This window comes from Leucoraja erinacea, chromosome 4 (genome assembly GCF_028641065.1).
Source record: "Leucoraja erinacea ecotype New England chromosome 4, Leri_hhj_1, whole genome shotgun sequence".
NCBI classification, from domain to species: domain Eukaryota; kingdom Metazoa; phylum Chordata; class Chondrichthyes; order Rajiformes; family Rajidae; genus Leucoraja; species Leucoraja erinaceus.
Window position 1 is genome coordinate 54,987,210 of NC_073380.1, and position 15,674 is coordinate 55,002,883.

The 15,674-nt window shown below is 44.8% G+C and overlaps 1 protein-coding gene across 1 annotated transcript in view; it reads left to right on the forward strand.

The window, feature by feature from the left end:
- The first annotated feature begins 1,239 nt into the window (after window positions 1-1,239).
- mep1ba (meprin A subunit beta a) overlaps window positions 1,240-15,674 on the forward strand; it is a 34,337-nt gene continuing 19,902 nt past the window's right edge. Inside the window, exons 1-6 of the mRNA XM_055634315.1 lie at window positions 1,240-1,543; window positions 2,178-2,196; window positions 6,140-6,190; window positions 11,075-11,118; window positions 11,235-11,313; window positions 14,839-14,956. Of these exons, the coding sequence (XP_055490290.1) occupies window positions 1,478-1,543; window positions 2,178-2,196; window positions 6,140-6,190; window positions 11,075-11,118; window positions 11,235-11,313; window positions 14,839-14,956 (377 nt within the window). The 5' untranslated portion in view covers window positions 1,240-1,477. The remainder of the gene's footprint in view (window positions 1,544-2,177; window positions 2,197-6,139; window positions 6,191-11,074; window positions 11,119-11,234; window positions 11,314-14,838; window positions 14,957-15,674) is intronic.

Here is a 15,674-nt window from a genome sequence, read left to right on the forward strand (position 1 = left end):
TGGGTTTGGTGTTTTGTGTGGTTTTATGGTGGTTTCACCCTGCATGAAATGGTATGAAGCTGCATTTGAATTTGGTGGCCTTGCACCCTGCTGAAAGTGGTATGAAACTGCACTTGAATTTGGCAGCCTTGGATCCAGCTTGAAGTGGTATGAAACTGCACTTGAATTTAGTGGCCTTGCACCCTGCTTGAAGTGGTTGGAAACTGCACTTGAATTCGGTGGCCTTGCACCCTGCTTGAAATGGTAGGAACATGGATTTGAATTTGGTGGCCTTGCATCCTGCTTGAAATGGAATTTCAAGGAATAGTCATGTCAACTGCCAGCCCACCAGCCGTGAGTGAGCTGCCAGCAGATCAGGCTTGAGGGACTGAGCTGCCACCCCAAGAACCCATACCAGCACTCCAGAAAGCCCCCCCCCCCCCACCACCACTGGCCACCAATATTGGAATTGGTGGAGAAGTGGAATATTGCGTTGGGGGACCAGCCCTCCGTGTGAACATGGGGCCCAACGGGTCCCACTTCGTCCAGTGTGACTCTATAGTTCTATTTCATATCAATCTGGAAATGTATCCTCTAAGCTAACCGAACCACCGCCCCACCTGCCCTGACCGTCTCACCCATTTACGTTAAGGTTTACGTTTATTATTGTCATGTGTATCGAGGTACTGGTGGAGCGCACTTGAAAGATTCTGTATCTTCTGCCCAATGGAGCGCACTTGAAAGATTCTGTATCTTCTGCCCAATGGGAACGGGGAGAAGAAGGAATGAAAGGGTGGTAAAGACCTTTGATTATGTTGGCTGGTTTTCCAAGACAGCATGAAATCTGGATGTAGTTAATGGTGGGGAGTCAATGGTCTGTGTGATGGACTGTGCTACATCCACAACTGTGATTTTTTGCGATTTTGGGCAAAACTGTTCCCAAACCATGCTAAGATGCAAGCCAATAGCACGCTTTCTACAGTACATCTGTAGAAAGGTTGGTCCTAGGGGGATTTTAACATCGGGCTGACATAACATTCAGAATTAGTCACATCTACCCCTTCCTCAATCTTCCCTCGCAAACTATCATTCAGGCGTGTTTCAAGTATTTTTACATCATTATATCTCCTCTTGTAGATTAATAAGACCAAGTGTAATTGATACTGGATAATAAACATTAAGCAAGGGGGGGGGGAAGGCAGGGACATGTGACAATAGAGAAAAATAACAGCATTTACAATTAGCTCAAAGATTTTGCATGGCTTTTGCATTTGAAGGTATCCACATTTGAAAGTGCCAGCACAGGTGTAAAGTAAGAGCAAAACTGTGGCGAGGGAGTTTCCCAAGTTCACGGCTGAACTGAACTTTTGAAGTTATTAGCGATCTACTTTTACTCGGGAGATCTTTCTGCCAAGGCACTTGAATGCCAAAGTCCCCCGGCAAAATCAACAAATGCTAAAGTCCTAAAGCACAGAGAGACGGATGCACTTCAGGTAGGATGGTTTCCTGGCTTCTCCGCCTGTTCTTCTGCACTCTCGCCATCTCAGCAAGCCCACTCGCTCTGGTAAGTTAACTGTTCTACAGCTTTTTGCTTGTCAGCAGCAGGCTACAGTCAGTAACTGTTCCTAGTTTGCACAGCTTTGCAGAGGCTGAGGGGGTGATATTAATGAGGCATATACAGCATGGAACCAGGTTCTACAGCCCATGCTGACTAACATGCCCCATCTATGCTAGTCCCACCTGCCCGCATTTCGCCTGTAACCCTCAAAACTTTCCTATCCATGTACCTGTCCAAGTGACTTTTAAATGTTATTATAGTCCCTGCCTTAACCACCTTCTCTAGCAGCTCGTTCCATATACCCACCACCCTCTGAGTGAAAGGGGTACTAGATCGTGAGGGGGGCTGAATGCTCACTGTCTTGTTCCCAGAATTTGAAAACTAGAAAACATAGTCTTAAGGTGATAGGGGTGAGATTTAAGAGGGACATCAGGGGCAAGTGAACAAATATTTGCAGCTGACGTATATACTACAAAAATTATTAATTATGAACTATTATTTAATTTTATACAATTTATATTAAAAAATATTATAGAATAATAACAAATGTGCCACCATTTACTCTATTCAAGCTGGACCCTTGATTTATGTCATGGGCAATGTTCTTCACTAATCTTTATCTTGTGATTTCTTTTGCCAGCCATCCACACGAGAGACGGGTGAGTTCTGCTTTCATTTTTTGCTGAACATAATGGTATATTTTGTATGCCAGTCCAAGGTTAAGAAATTATAAGCACCTCTACATGCTCAAAAAGACAGAAAGTGCTGGCCCGTATAAAGCTTTTCAAAAAGGGGGGTGGTGTGACTAGATTACAAAAACATTATGTGAAATAGTGAAGCTCTGGGGTTTTAGATGCTCTCTGGTGCATTCTGAGCCTTATTTTGGAGCATTTCTGCATCACATTTATGACCAATATTTCAGAAATAATTTTGGTTGAGTCAAGGTTAATGAGTGGATAGAATGGGATTATTAGGGTCATTGTTGTATACATTTTTAAAATCAATAATTGAAGTTGTCCTTGTTTTAATAATCAAGTTGTACTGTTATAAAATGTTATGTAAAAGCATGCAAAAACTGCAAATAAAATACTGTAAGTTTTTGCAGTAAAAAAAACCTTTTTTTAGAAAATGTGTTGTGTTGATTAGATTGCCTGTTACTGTTCGACTGGGTTAGTGTGTGCAGTGCATTAGTCCTCCTGACCTAACAACTTCACATCACATCAATTTCAACATGGAATAGTAATGTGAATACAATATTTAGTTCGACTTCAATTTACATAATGAAAATTGAAGTCAAACTAAATGGTGCATTTACATTATTGTGATCGCTTTCAAACTAACCTATTTTTACCGTCATACTATTATACCAAATTCTAGTTCCACTATGACTCATAAACAAGATCACAAATCACATTTTGAATTCTCAAATACAATGAGATTGTGAATAATTGCAGAGCTGTCAAGTCTCACCGAGCACTTCCGTATTTTGATGGCTGAAAATCAGTATTTTGTTGGGGAAATCGGTATTTCTCACAAAGGTCATAGAATGTACTACACAGAAACTGGATTTTTGAAAATCAGTATTTTGCATGCAACCTCATGTATTCTCTAATATAACAGTATGGAATACTGAAAATCAGTACTACTGAATTATGAAACCATTTTTGAAATGTGGATTTATAATTCTTGATTTTGATTCAATCATATCCTTATAAACTATAAAACTCTGGGGTCTTGTGTGTGGATTTGTGTGTATTTATTTATTTGTTTGTGTGTGATCACATTTACTCGAAAAAACGACGTGCAAACGGAAAATAATTTACATATTCTGGAAGAGATTTACCCCCTGGAGTCTGAAATCGGTTTAACTGAAAAACGTTGCTTTGCTTTATTGAGTTATTAATCAAAATGTTCAAGAATCTGACATGCCTTTGAAAATAAAACTGAGCGGCTTTGGCTGATGACGTCACAATGGCTTTGTGTGCTGCGGGATCTGCGAGTGACGTCCCCCCCGCGAGCAGCTGCCGCCGCCCCGCCAGCTGCCCCCGGAACGCGAGCTGCCCCCTCCCACGAGCTGCTGCCCTGCTCCCCTCCTCCTCTTTCCCCATCCTCTGTTCCCCTCCTCTCTCTCCACCCTCCCCTCTCTCCCACAGCTCCTCTCTCAACCCCCCTCCTCTCTCTTCCCTCTCCCATCTCCCACTACCCTCTTGCCTCTCTCCTCTCCCTTCCCCCCTCTCCTCTCCACCCCCCTCCCTTCCCCCCCCCCCCAACCTCTACCCCTCCCTCCCCCCCTCTCTCTCTCTTTGCCCCTCTCTCTCTTTCTCTTCCCCCTCTCTCTGTGCCCTCACTCTCTACTCCCCCTCCCTCTCTAGACGCACGTGCGAGATGGGGGTTATGCCTCAGTGGATAGGGCGGGGATGGGGTAAAAGGAACCAAAGAATAATAATAATATAAATCAAGGGGGGTGGTTAGTGTGTGTGTGTGTGGGGGGTGATGCCTCAGGCCCTCCCCCCCCCCCCCCCTCCACCTTGAGGGGACAGGACTCAACGGGTCCCACTTGGTCTAGTAAATATTAAAAGTCTGATCTTGGGTGTGGTGTGTGTGTGTGTGTGTGTGTGTGTGTGTGTGTGTGTGTGTGTGGTGTGTGTGTGTGTGTGTGTGTGTGTGCTCGTGCATAATCATATCTTCTCGAAAAAACAACACGCGAACAGTAACATTTTTACATATTCCGGTAGAGATTTTTCTCCTGGAGTCCAAAATTGCCTTATCTGAAAATGTCATGCTTTATTTCTGGAGTTATTAATGAAAACCTTCAAAAAACCTGACAAACTTTGAAGTCTGCGCCATCTTGCGTGTGCTGCGAGTGTCGTCACCCTCGCCACCCCTCCCTACCCCTCCCCCCCCTCCCCCCCCCTCCCCTCCTCTTCCCCAGCCTCTCTCCTCTCTTCCCCCCCCCCCTCCCAGTCACCAGTTCAGCAGCACCCTGAGAAGCAGCAGCAGATCGCCCTAAGGAGCCGCTCAAGCGGCGGGTTGGTGAATGCGGATTGCGGCGCTCGCACTCCGACCACAGCTGCCGCTTCTCTCGAGCCTGCTTGGGCTTGGACAGTTTCTTCGAGCACTGCGGACTTGAGCCCGAGGTGATCGAGAACCTGGCCAGGAAGAAGCTTGCTGCCGATGCCGCCTTCGATAGCCTTGCCTCTGTGTAGAATAAAAAAATACTGCGCCCCAATTTTGAATTTTTTTTTTCACTCTGTATTTTTTTTAAAAGGGGAGTGAGACAGCATCTATCGCAAAAAAATTATCAAATGCCGATCGTGAAGAAGCAAGAAACACTTTAAAATAAAATATGGCAGGGGGAGGGAGGTTTGTCGATTAGTTACTCAAATTAATTAATTGTTCATACCATTAGATTGTAAGCCAGAATAGAAGCTGTAGTTAAGACACGGACACCCTAGAACAGGCAAATCTACCACTCAAGTCAGTCACTCAGCTCACAGGAGCAAAGTATTGCTGGTAGACATCAGAAATTAATTGCAGGAAGCAAGAAAATATAGAGAAATAACGAGCAGAAGTTAGCTGTTAACTAGCAGCTTCAGATGATGTTCATAAGTTAATTTCTAGGAGCAGAGGTAGGCCATTTGGCCCATTACATTTACTCCACCATTCAATTATGGCTGATCTACCTTTCCTTCTCAACCCCATTCTCCTGCCTTCTCCCTTGACACCCTTACTAATTAAGCAAAATTGACTAATTTAACAAGAATCTGTCAATCAAGACGGGAGAGATGGGTTTGCACTGGGATGGAGATTTGGGCGGGGGAGGGTGGATAGGGTGAACTGTTTTAAATATCTGGGAGTCCACATCTCCGAGGATATGACATGGGCATCACACACCTCAGCACTTGTGAGTAAGGCAAGGCAGCGCCTTTACCACCTCAGGCAATTGAGGAAATTCAGAGTGTCTCCGAGGATCCTCCAGTGCTTTTACGCAGCGGCGGTGGAAAGCATCTTGTCCGGGAACATTACCATCTGGTTTGGGAATTGCTCTGCCAAGGATAAGAAGGCTCTGCAGAGAGTAGTGCGTTCGGCCGAACGCACTATGGGAACTTCACTCGCCCCCCTGCAGAAACTATACAACAGGAGGTGCAACTCCATAGCAAATAAAATTATGGGAGACCCCTTCCACCCCTGCAACGGACTGTTCCAGCTGCTACGGCCAGGCAAACGCCTCCGTTGCCATGCGGTGAGAACGGAGAGGTTGAGAAGGAGTTTCTTCCCAGAGGCAATTCGGACTGTAAACGCCTATCTCACCAGGGACTAACTCTACAGAACGTTTTTCCTTCTATTATTTATTATGTAAAAGAATATGTGGGTTATGATTGTGTTTATAATTTGTTTGGTTGTTTTGTTGTTTGTCTTTTGCACAAAAATCCGCGAGCATTGCCACTTTCATTTCACTGCACATCTCGTATGTGTATGTGACGAATAAACTTGACTTGACTTGAGGGGTTGGATGTTATGTTACTGGAGAGTTCAACAAATGCATTGTACACTTAGCATTGAAAATGATGACGAGAAAATTTGATCTCACTTCTCTTTTAGATGAGGATGTTGACGCTGGATTAGATCAAGACATTGTGGATATTAATGAAGGTAATGGTACATTATTTTTTAAATAGTTATTTCTTCATGATATGTTGTTGTCAATATTATAATCAGTAATTATTAATACAAAATATATTACGGAGGCTTGCTATGCCAAACATGGAGTGGTGCCACCAGCAGTGGCTGCCTCGCCAACAGTCTGTCTGTCCTTTCTTCTTTATTGTTATTTTCAGTATGCGTTAAAAAGTATGTTTTAGTGTTCCTTGGTTTGTTTTATGTTGGGGGTGGGTCACTTACCTCAACTGATTTTTTTCCATATCAATAGTCAATAGACAATAGACAATAGATGCAGGAATAGGCCATTCGGCCCTTCGAGCCAGCACCGCCATTCAATATGATCAGAGCTGATCATCCCCAATCAGTACCCCGTTCCTGCCTTCTCCCCACATCCCAATAGACAATATCATATCTCTGACCCCACTGCGACCTAACAGCGAGGAGTTTGCGGCCTTTCCTGGAGACCGACACAGTGCTGCAAGCCGCAGGAGTCTGCGGGACGTTAACATCACGGAACTCGCGATCCCTTTGCCGGGGATCGAAGCTCCAACTGCGGGGCCTGTGGACTTTAACATTGTGAAGCCCGGGGGAACTCCATGCCGCGGAGAGAGTTTCAACCGCCCAACGCGGGAGTTTCGATAACCCCGACGGGGGCTTCTATCGTCGGCTGCAGGGGCTTTGATCGTCTGGATGGGAGAACAAGAGGAAGAAGATTGACCTTTATTGCCTTCCATCACAGTGAGGAACGTGGAACCCCTGTGATGGATGTTTATGTTAACTTTTATATGCTGTGTGTCTTGTTGCTTTTCACTTATGCCCGTCCCACTTAGGAAACCTGAACGGAAACCTCTGGAGACTTTGCGCCCCACCCAAGGTTTCTGTGCGGTTTTTCACCCTTTTTTATTCCACCAGGGAGATCTTACCTTCCACTACCTGCAACCTCCAGCAACCACCTGCAACCTCCGGCAACCACCTGCAACTAGCATCGCAAATGGCTTTGACTAAAAAATAACCGATTTTTAAAACGGCAACCTATTTTTAGTCGCGGCCGGTTTTTAATTTTTTGAAATAATCGCCGGAACATAGAAGAAGTGGAAACCACTTTCAACCATTAGGGAGACTGACAAAAACCTCCGGGAACTGCACGGAAACCTTGGGTGGGGTGCAAAGTCTCCAGAGGTTTCTGTTCAGGTTTCCTAAGTGGGTCAGGGGCATTAGTATGACAGTACAGTAACTCAAATTTCACTGTACCTTAATTGGTCCATGTTACAATAAACTGACCTTGTAATCTGGAAACGATCAGAATAACAGGGATCACACTGCAATCTGCTTCACTGCTTGCGGCAATGATTGATTGACTGAAAGGTATAAAATAGAAACAGGCCCTTTGGCTAGCAATGTCACAAAATTTTGAGATTAAAAAAATCAAGTCTGCAATTTATCCCATCAGATAAAGCATAACAATAAGTTTAATTTGACACCTAATTCACTTTCATATCTCAAGTAATAAAAAAGTTATGGCCATTTTCATACTCGGAAATTAGCATCTTGTTCCCTATTGATTTTCTATGGACATAACAAAAAAGCTGTGATCGAGGACAGTCAAAAGCCCATAACCTTCTTAAAAATTAAGAGAACTGAATGAAATTTGCAGTTATCATAGATTGAAGCATTCCGAAACAAATATAAAATAATCTTACTTGGATGACCTGAAATTAAAGCATATAATTAGTTAGTTACCCAATTGTAGCTAATTTCAAACTTCAATTACTAGATCTAAACATCTATTCATTTCTTAATAAATGATTAACATTTTTAAATAGCCCAAGTGTCCAAATAATACACAAATAATTCACAATAAAACATGATTTTTAAATCTCATTTACATCAATTTATAGGCCTAATGGAAGGAATTTAGTGTTCATTTGCTGTAAATTAAAGTCAATTTAAATCGGCTTTCTAGTGGGTTCCTGTGGAACGCGCTGGTTTAGAACGTTCACATTGCAGTGGATTTGTGCCCTCAAATGCCCAGGAAAATACTGCGGGAGATAAAAAGCCCAAAATGAACTATTCGCTATAGAAAACTTTATAAACAGGGTTCTTAAGAAGCCCCATTTAATGTAAAAATAAGGTACATACCTTTAATTGTTTGCTTTATAAAACCCTGGGGCTGCGAGAGGTTGCGGAGTGAGAGAGTGATTTTTAAACTACTATAAATATTATACAAGGCCATAAAAACTAATAATACCTTTTGCGACGGGGTCTTTCAGCGATTTTCCGTTAATGATTTACTAGGCTGAACATTTTCGATTGGAACAGCCTAGTAAAAATCGCGTTTTAAACCCGCCCCCTCTAAACAGCGCCAAAATCGCGTACACGGGGTAGGGCAGAGGCTCAGCCACGATTCAGGTAGGTTTTGTAACATACCTACTTTGGACCACCGAGTCCATCCTGACCATCGATGAAACATTCACTATCCTTCCCATCCACTCCCAACACACTAGAGGCAATTTTACAAAGGGCAATTAACCTACAATCCTGTACACCTTTGGGATGTGGGAGGAAAACGGAGCACCCAGAGGAAACCCATGCTAACTCCACGCAGATAGCACCCGAGGTCAAGATCGAACCCGGCGGTCTGGCGCTGTGAGGCAGTAGCTCTACCAGCTCCGCTTCTTGAAACAGGTGCTGAAGTTGCAATGTAATTGCAAGCAATGCTTCCTTTGGGCAGGAATTGTATTCAGTTTGATCTCCTTGCTCCCCGCTGGTCAGCATCTCCCTCCAAGGCATTAATTGTCCAATTGTCTTTGCTCACTAGCCTTACAGACCGAGACAGCCACCTAGCCATTCCTGGCTCCCAGTCCCTACTGCACCTCCAACCTATAGTGGGCCCAGACTGATCACAGGGCAATAATTCAGTTACTTACACCGACTGAGTGGCTTCTATGGGTAGCACAGTGTTGCAGCTGGTAGAGGTGTCACCTTATGGCACCAGAGACCCGGGTCTATCCTGACCTTGGGTGCTGTCTGTGTGGAGTTTGCACATTCTCCCTGAGGGAGAAACCACACGAGCTTCCTCCAGGTCCTCTGGTCAGGATCAAATCCAGGTCTTTGGCACCTTGAGGTAGCAGCTCAACGAGCTAGGACTCTGAATATGGTCAACCTTTTAGTTCAGTTTAGTTTATTGAGGTGTGCTGAAGATGAGCATTTTCACACCTTTGTACCTCTTGCTTGATGGGAGAGGGGAGAAGAGGGAGTCACTGGGGTAAGACTTGTCCTTGATTATGCTGGTTGCCTGACTTCAAGTGCCTTATTGGAAAAGGAGGATGGGAAATTGGGTTAACTGAGTAAAGGTAATTTAAAAGGAGCAAAGGAATGGGTGACTTTTCGGGTCGAGACCCTTCTTCAGACTGATGTGGAGTTGGGGGGGCGGGAAGAAGAAAGGAAGATGCGGGGACAGTAGGATGTGGGAGAGTTGGGCAAATCCACGATGGATGATGTTTGAGACATTACAAGAAGGTTCCCGTCCCAAATCCATGTCCTCAGAGATCCTGCCTGGCCTGTTGAGTTACTCCAGCACTTTGGTTCTTTCTATAAATCTGCATCTGCAGTTCCTTGGTGTCTACCCTAACATGCTGTCCTGTCCGAGAAACTCACCACTGCTGTATGAGATATTTTGGAGTGTGTATTCCTAATCTGAGCCATGATAAAGAGGGCGACTGGGCCTCACATGAAAGCCAGGTTCCGGGTCCAGGTCAAACACACTGATCCCTAAACACAGTTTAGTTTCGTTTAATTTAGTTTAGATTAGTTTATTACCATCACGTGCACCAGGGTACAATGTAAAGCTTTTTGTTTCGTCAAAGAGCCTAAATATGTTCAATCTGCCTCGATAGGTATAATCTCACAATCCAAGTACAATCCTCTTCCCCAACCCCTCCAAAATGTTTACACATTACTTTAGACTTGACTGTGTGGAAACAGGCCCTTCGGCCCACCGAATGTGTGACAGACAGAGATCAGGCGTACACTAGTTGTAACGGGTATAGCTTGGACCCAATAGCAGCGCAGAATCAGGCAGGTATAATTGGTCATGAACTTTATTACGATACTGTATAACAGAGTAGTAACACAGGAATGGGTACACCGTACTCACACAGAGGCTCAGGATTGAGCGAGGGTTCCGAAGGGGGGCAGGCAGGAGACGTAGTCGGGGTAGCGGAAGGTCCGGTAACCAGGAGATCCAACACACGATGCAAACAAACCAGCGAGGGACAGACGAAAGGAGAGTCGAAGCCAGGCAGGAAGTCGAGGAGCCGTTGCAGGGATACACCAAACAGCCCAGGAGAGAGGCAGACAGAAACCAGGAGGTATGGGACGAAGGCCATGGTCAGAAAGCTGAGGTGATATCCGGGAAGACGACAGGACGGAATAGTCTGGGGCAGGCAGGTTCGAATCCGTGTAGGCAGTCGGGAAATCGCTGGAGAGTCTTGCATGAACACTGAGAACAATCTGGCACTGTGTGAACGGTGAGGAGAGTCTATATACCGGGTTAATTGGTGATCAGAGGCAACTGAGTGCAACAGGTGAGGAGAGTTGGGCTGATGAGAGGGGAGTGGCAGGCAGGCAGGTGAGGAGAAGGAGGGACCGGTGGAAAAGTACTGGGAGGTGAAGTGGATGAGAATGAGGAGAGGGCAAACTGTGACACTAGTTTCATCTGACACACTAAGGTCAATTTAAAGAAGCTAATTAGCCTACAATTCTGTATGTCTTTGGGGTGTGGGGGGAAACCGGAGCACCCGGAGAAGACCCACGTGGTCACTGGGGGAACCAACAGACAGCAGCTGCAGTCTAAATTGTGTTCATTCTCTGCAGACCTTGGACTGGATCTCATCGAAGGAGACATCAGACATGATCCGGTAAGCCAGTGACAATATATGGCGCCCAGTACAGGCAAGCCAAACGTTTGTATAAACTTACTCCATGTGCTGTCGACAGCATCATTGAATAACTTTTTACTTTGTGTGGAAACCAGACCATCGACAGAAGCGCAATTTCCGATGACAAGTACAGGTGGCCAAAAACAATTCCATACTATCTGGAAGATAGTTTAGGTGGGTATGAACACAGGTTACATTCTTCCTCCTGTAAAGAAATCAGTTCTAATAATGAATGGGTCCCCACAGGTCAGCATAGAGGTGGTGTGCTAAATGGGCCGTTTCCATACAATGTGAATCTATGATATTTGTGGCATTTAAGAGACTTTTGGATAGACACATGGATATGCAGGGAATGGAGAGATATGGATCCTGTGCAGGCAGATAGAGTTGGTCTTGGCATCATGCGGGGCTTCATAATTTGACCATATTTCAATGCATGTGCTTTTCCCAAACATTATATTCCTTTTACATTCCTAATTTATTTTATGAATTACCTATTGAAGAATTTTAACTTCTTACTATAACGTGGCTCCCATTACACTACTTCAGCATGACCTTATCACCCAGATTATGTTATATTGGTGCATTTGTGATTTCCTTCAGAATTTTAACCTTTGTACCCATTGCTTGCTTGTTGACTACTTCACTGAACTTAATGACCCTCAACTGTTCCATTATATAATATAATTCTAACTGTTGTCCTGACCTCATGAGTACGATTAGAGTGTTGATAAGCTCAGACGATTTCAAACTGAGAATTTCAGACATTATTATTATTATTCACAAGTACAAAATGACAGTGAAAACACAACAGCGGCGGCACGGTGACGCAGCAGTAGAGTTGCTGCCTCACAGCGCCAGAGACCCAGGTTCGATCCTGACTACATGCGCTGTCTGTACGGAGTTTGTAAGTTCTCCCCGTGACCACGTGTGTTTTCTCCGGGTGCTCTGGTTTCTTCCCACACTCCAAAGACGTTCAGGTTTGTAGGTTAATTGGCTTCGGTAAATATTGTAAATTGTCTCTAGTGTGTGTAGGGTAGTGCTTGTGTACAAGGATTGTTAGTCGGCGTGGACTCGGTGGGCCAAAAGGCCTGTTTCCGCGCTGTGTCTCTAAACTAAACTAGTATACAAACTTAAAGCACAAGGCATTGGGGGTTCAGTATTGATGTGGATAGAGAACTGGCTGGCAAACAGGAAGCAAAGAGTAGGAGTAAACGGGTCCTTTTCACAATGGCAGGCAGTGACTAGTGGGGTACCCCAAGGCTCAGTACTGGGACCCCAGCTATTTACAATATATATTAATGATCTGGATGAGGGAATTGAAGGCAATATTTCCAAGTTTGCGGATGACACTAAGCTGGGGGGCAGTGTTAGCTGTGAGGAGGATGCTAGGAGACTGCAGAGTGACTTGGATAGGCTGGGTAAGTGGGCAAATGTTTGGCAGATGCAGTATAATGTGGATAAATGTGAGGTTATCCATTTTGGTGGCAAAAATAGGAAAGCAGACTATTATCTAAATGGTGGCCGATTGGGAAAGGGGGAGATGCAGCGAGACCTGGGTGTCATGGTACACCAGTCATTGAAGGTAGGCATGCAGGTGCAGCAGGCAGTAAAGAAAGCGAATGGTATGTTAGCTTTCATTGCAAAAGGATTTGAGTATAGGAGCAGAGAGGTTCTACTGCAGTTGTACAGGGTCTTGGTGAGACCACACCTGGAGTATTGCGTACAGTTTTGGTCTCCAAATCTGAGGAAGGACATTATTGCCATAGAGGGAGTGCAGAGACGGTTCACCAGACTGATTCCTGGGATGTCAGGACTGTCTTATGAAGAAAGACTGGATAGACTTGGTTTATACTCTCTAGAATTTAGAAGATTGAGAGGGAATCTTATAGAAACTTACAAAATTCTTAAGGGGTTGGACAGGCTAGATGCAGGAAGATTGTTCCCGATGTTAGGGAAGTCCAGGACAAGGGGTCACAGCTTAAGGATAAAGGGGAAATCCTTTAAAACCGAGATGAGAAGAACTTTTTTCACGCAGAGAGTGGTGAATCTCTGGAACTCTCTGCCACAGAGGGTAGTTGAGGTCAGTTCATTGGCTATATTTAAGAGGGAGTTAGATGTGGCCCTTGTGGCTAAGGGGATCAGGGGGTATGGAGAGAAGGCAGGTACGGGATACTGAGTTGGATGATCAGCCATGATCATATTGAATGGCGGTGCAGGCTCGAAGGGCCGAATGGCCTACTCCTGCACCTAATTTCTATGTTTCTATGTTAACTAAACTAAATAAAACTACGCTAAGGAGAAATGTGGTTATTGTACCTACCGCAAGTACCTCCTCTGGCAACTCATTCCATACACCCACCATCCTTTGTTGTCTGGATCTTGAATTCTCTGCCCTGTGCATTCCTCCTCCCTATTCCCCTCATTATCATATACACCTCTATAAAGTCCCTCACCCTCCTGCACTCCAAGGAATAAAGTCCTAGCCTATGTAGACTCTCGCTGTGCCAAAACCATCTCTTAGCTGCCTAATAATCCCTCCATTCCCTGCACATCCATGTGCCTATGCAAAAGTCTCTTAAATGACACAAGTATCATAGACTCACATTGTATGCAAACAGGCCATTCGGCCCACCATATCTATGGTGACCCGTGTGGACTCATTCATGATTAGAACTGACTTTACAGATTTACATGTTTAAGAAAGAACTGCAGATGCTGGAAAAATCCTATTCCCTCACTCCATTGATGCTGCCTCACCCACTGAGGTTCTCCAGCATTCTTGTCTACCTTACAGATTTACATTGTCTGCAGCTTTGTCTTTAATTTTCTCTCTCCACAAATACTAATTGACTTGCCGAGTATTTGTGGCATTCGCAGTTTTTGTTTTGCATTTCCAGCACCTGCAGGTTTTTCTGATTTGTTTGGGCTTTTTTTTCTTGGTTCAGCGACTGATACCTGGTCGTCTGCACTAGATGGAGTTTCTCATGGTCTCTGAATTCCTTCGCCTTTGGGGTTAATTGTCTCTCCGTCTTTCTGGTTTTGTTTCTCTTACTCAGCCATTGCCTGCAGCTAAAACTTACTTCAGTTTAGTTTAGAGATACAGCATGGAAACAGGCCCTTCGGCACACTGAGTCCACACTGCCCATCGATCGCCTGTTCACACTCGTTCTGCTATCCCCACTTTATCAGCCACTCTCTGCACACTAGGATCAATTTACAGAGGAACATAGAAACATAGAAATTAGGTGTAGGAGTAGGCCATTCGGCCCTGCACCGCCATTCAATATGATCATGGCTGATCATCCAACTCAGTATCCCGTACCTGCCTTCTCTCCATACCCCCTGATCCCCTTAGCCACAGGGCCACATCTAACTCCCTCTTAAATATAGCCAATGAACTGGCCTCAACTACCCTCTGTGGCAGAGAGTTCCAGAGATTCACCACTCTCTGTGTGAAAAATGTGACCAATTAACCTACAAACCCTGCACATCTTTGGTAGGTGGGAAGAAACCCACGCGGTCACAGGGTGAATGTTCAAACTCCACACAGACAGCATCTGTGGTCAGGATGGAACCTGGGACTCTGGTGGTGTGGGGCAGCAGCTCAACCAGCTGTGTCACGGTGCCACCCTTTTTCTTTTGTAAATCAATTTGCAAGCAACATTTAAAAATTGACTTCTTATGCCTTTCCCACAGACGTCAATGCTAAAGGTGTCATCCTCAAAGCATTTGAACAATATCGCCTTAAATCCTGCATTGATTTCAAGCCTTGGACAGGAGAGGTTAACTACATATCAGTATTCCAAGGCAGCGGGTAAGAGTGTGATTCACTATTCCTTTTATTCTCCTAGAGTCATACAACACGGAAACAGGCCCTTCCGCCCAACTTGTCCATGCCGACCAAGAAGTTCCACCCAAGCTAGTCTCATTTTCCTGCGTTTGGCTCGTATCCTTCTGAGCATTTCCTACCCATGTACTATGCTCGGTTGAAGGCATTGTATCGGGATGCATCACAGCATGATTTGGGAACAGCTCCATCCAAGATCGCAAGAAATTGCAGAGTTGCAGACGCAGCATAGACCATCCTGCAAACCAAACTCCCTTCCATTGACTTCATCTGTACTTCACGCTGCCTTGTCAAGGCCACCAGCATAATCAAGGATAAGTCTCACCCTGGTCATTCCCTTTTCTCCCCTCTCCAATCAGGCAAAAGGTCCACAAGTGTAAAAATTCAAAACCACCAGATTCAGGGCTAGTTTCTTCTCATCTGTATTCAGGCAACTGAACCATCCTATCACCAACTTGAGAGCGGTCCCAACATACCATCTACCTCATTGCCCCCCAAGTCCACGCTGATCAACGATCACCCCGTACACGAGCACTTTCCTACACACTGAGGACAATTTACAATTTTACCAAAGCTATTTAACCTACAAACCTGTGCGGCTTTGGAATGTGGGAATAAACTGGAGCACCCAGAGAAAACCCACGCGGTCACAAGGAGAATGTACAAACTCCGTACAGACAGCACC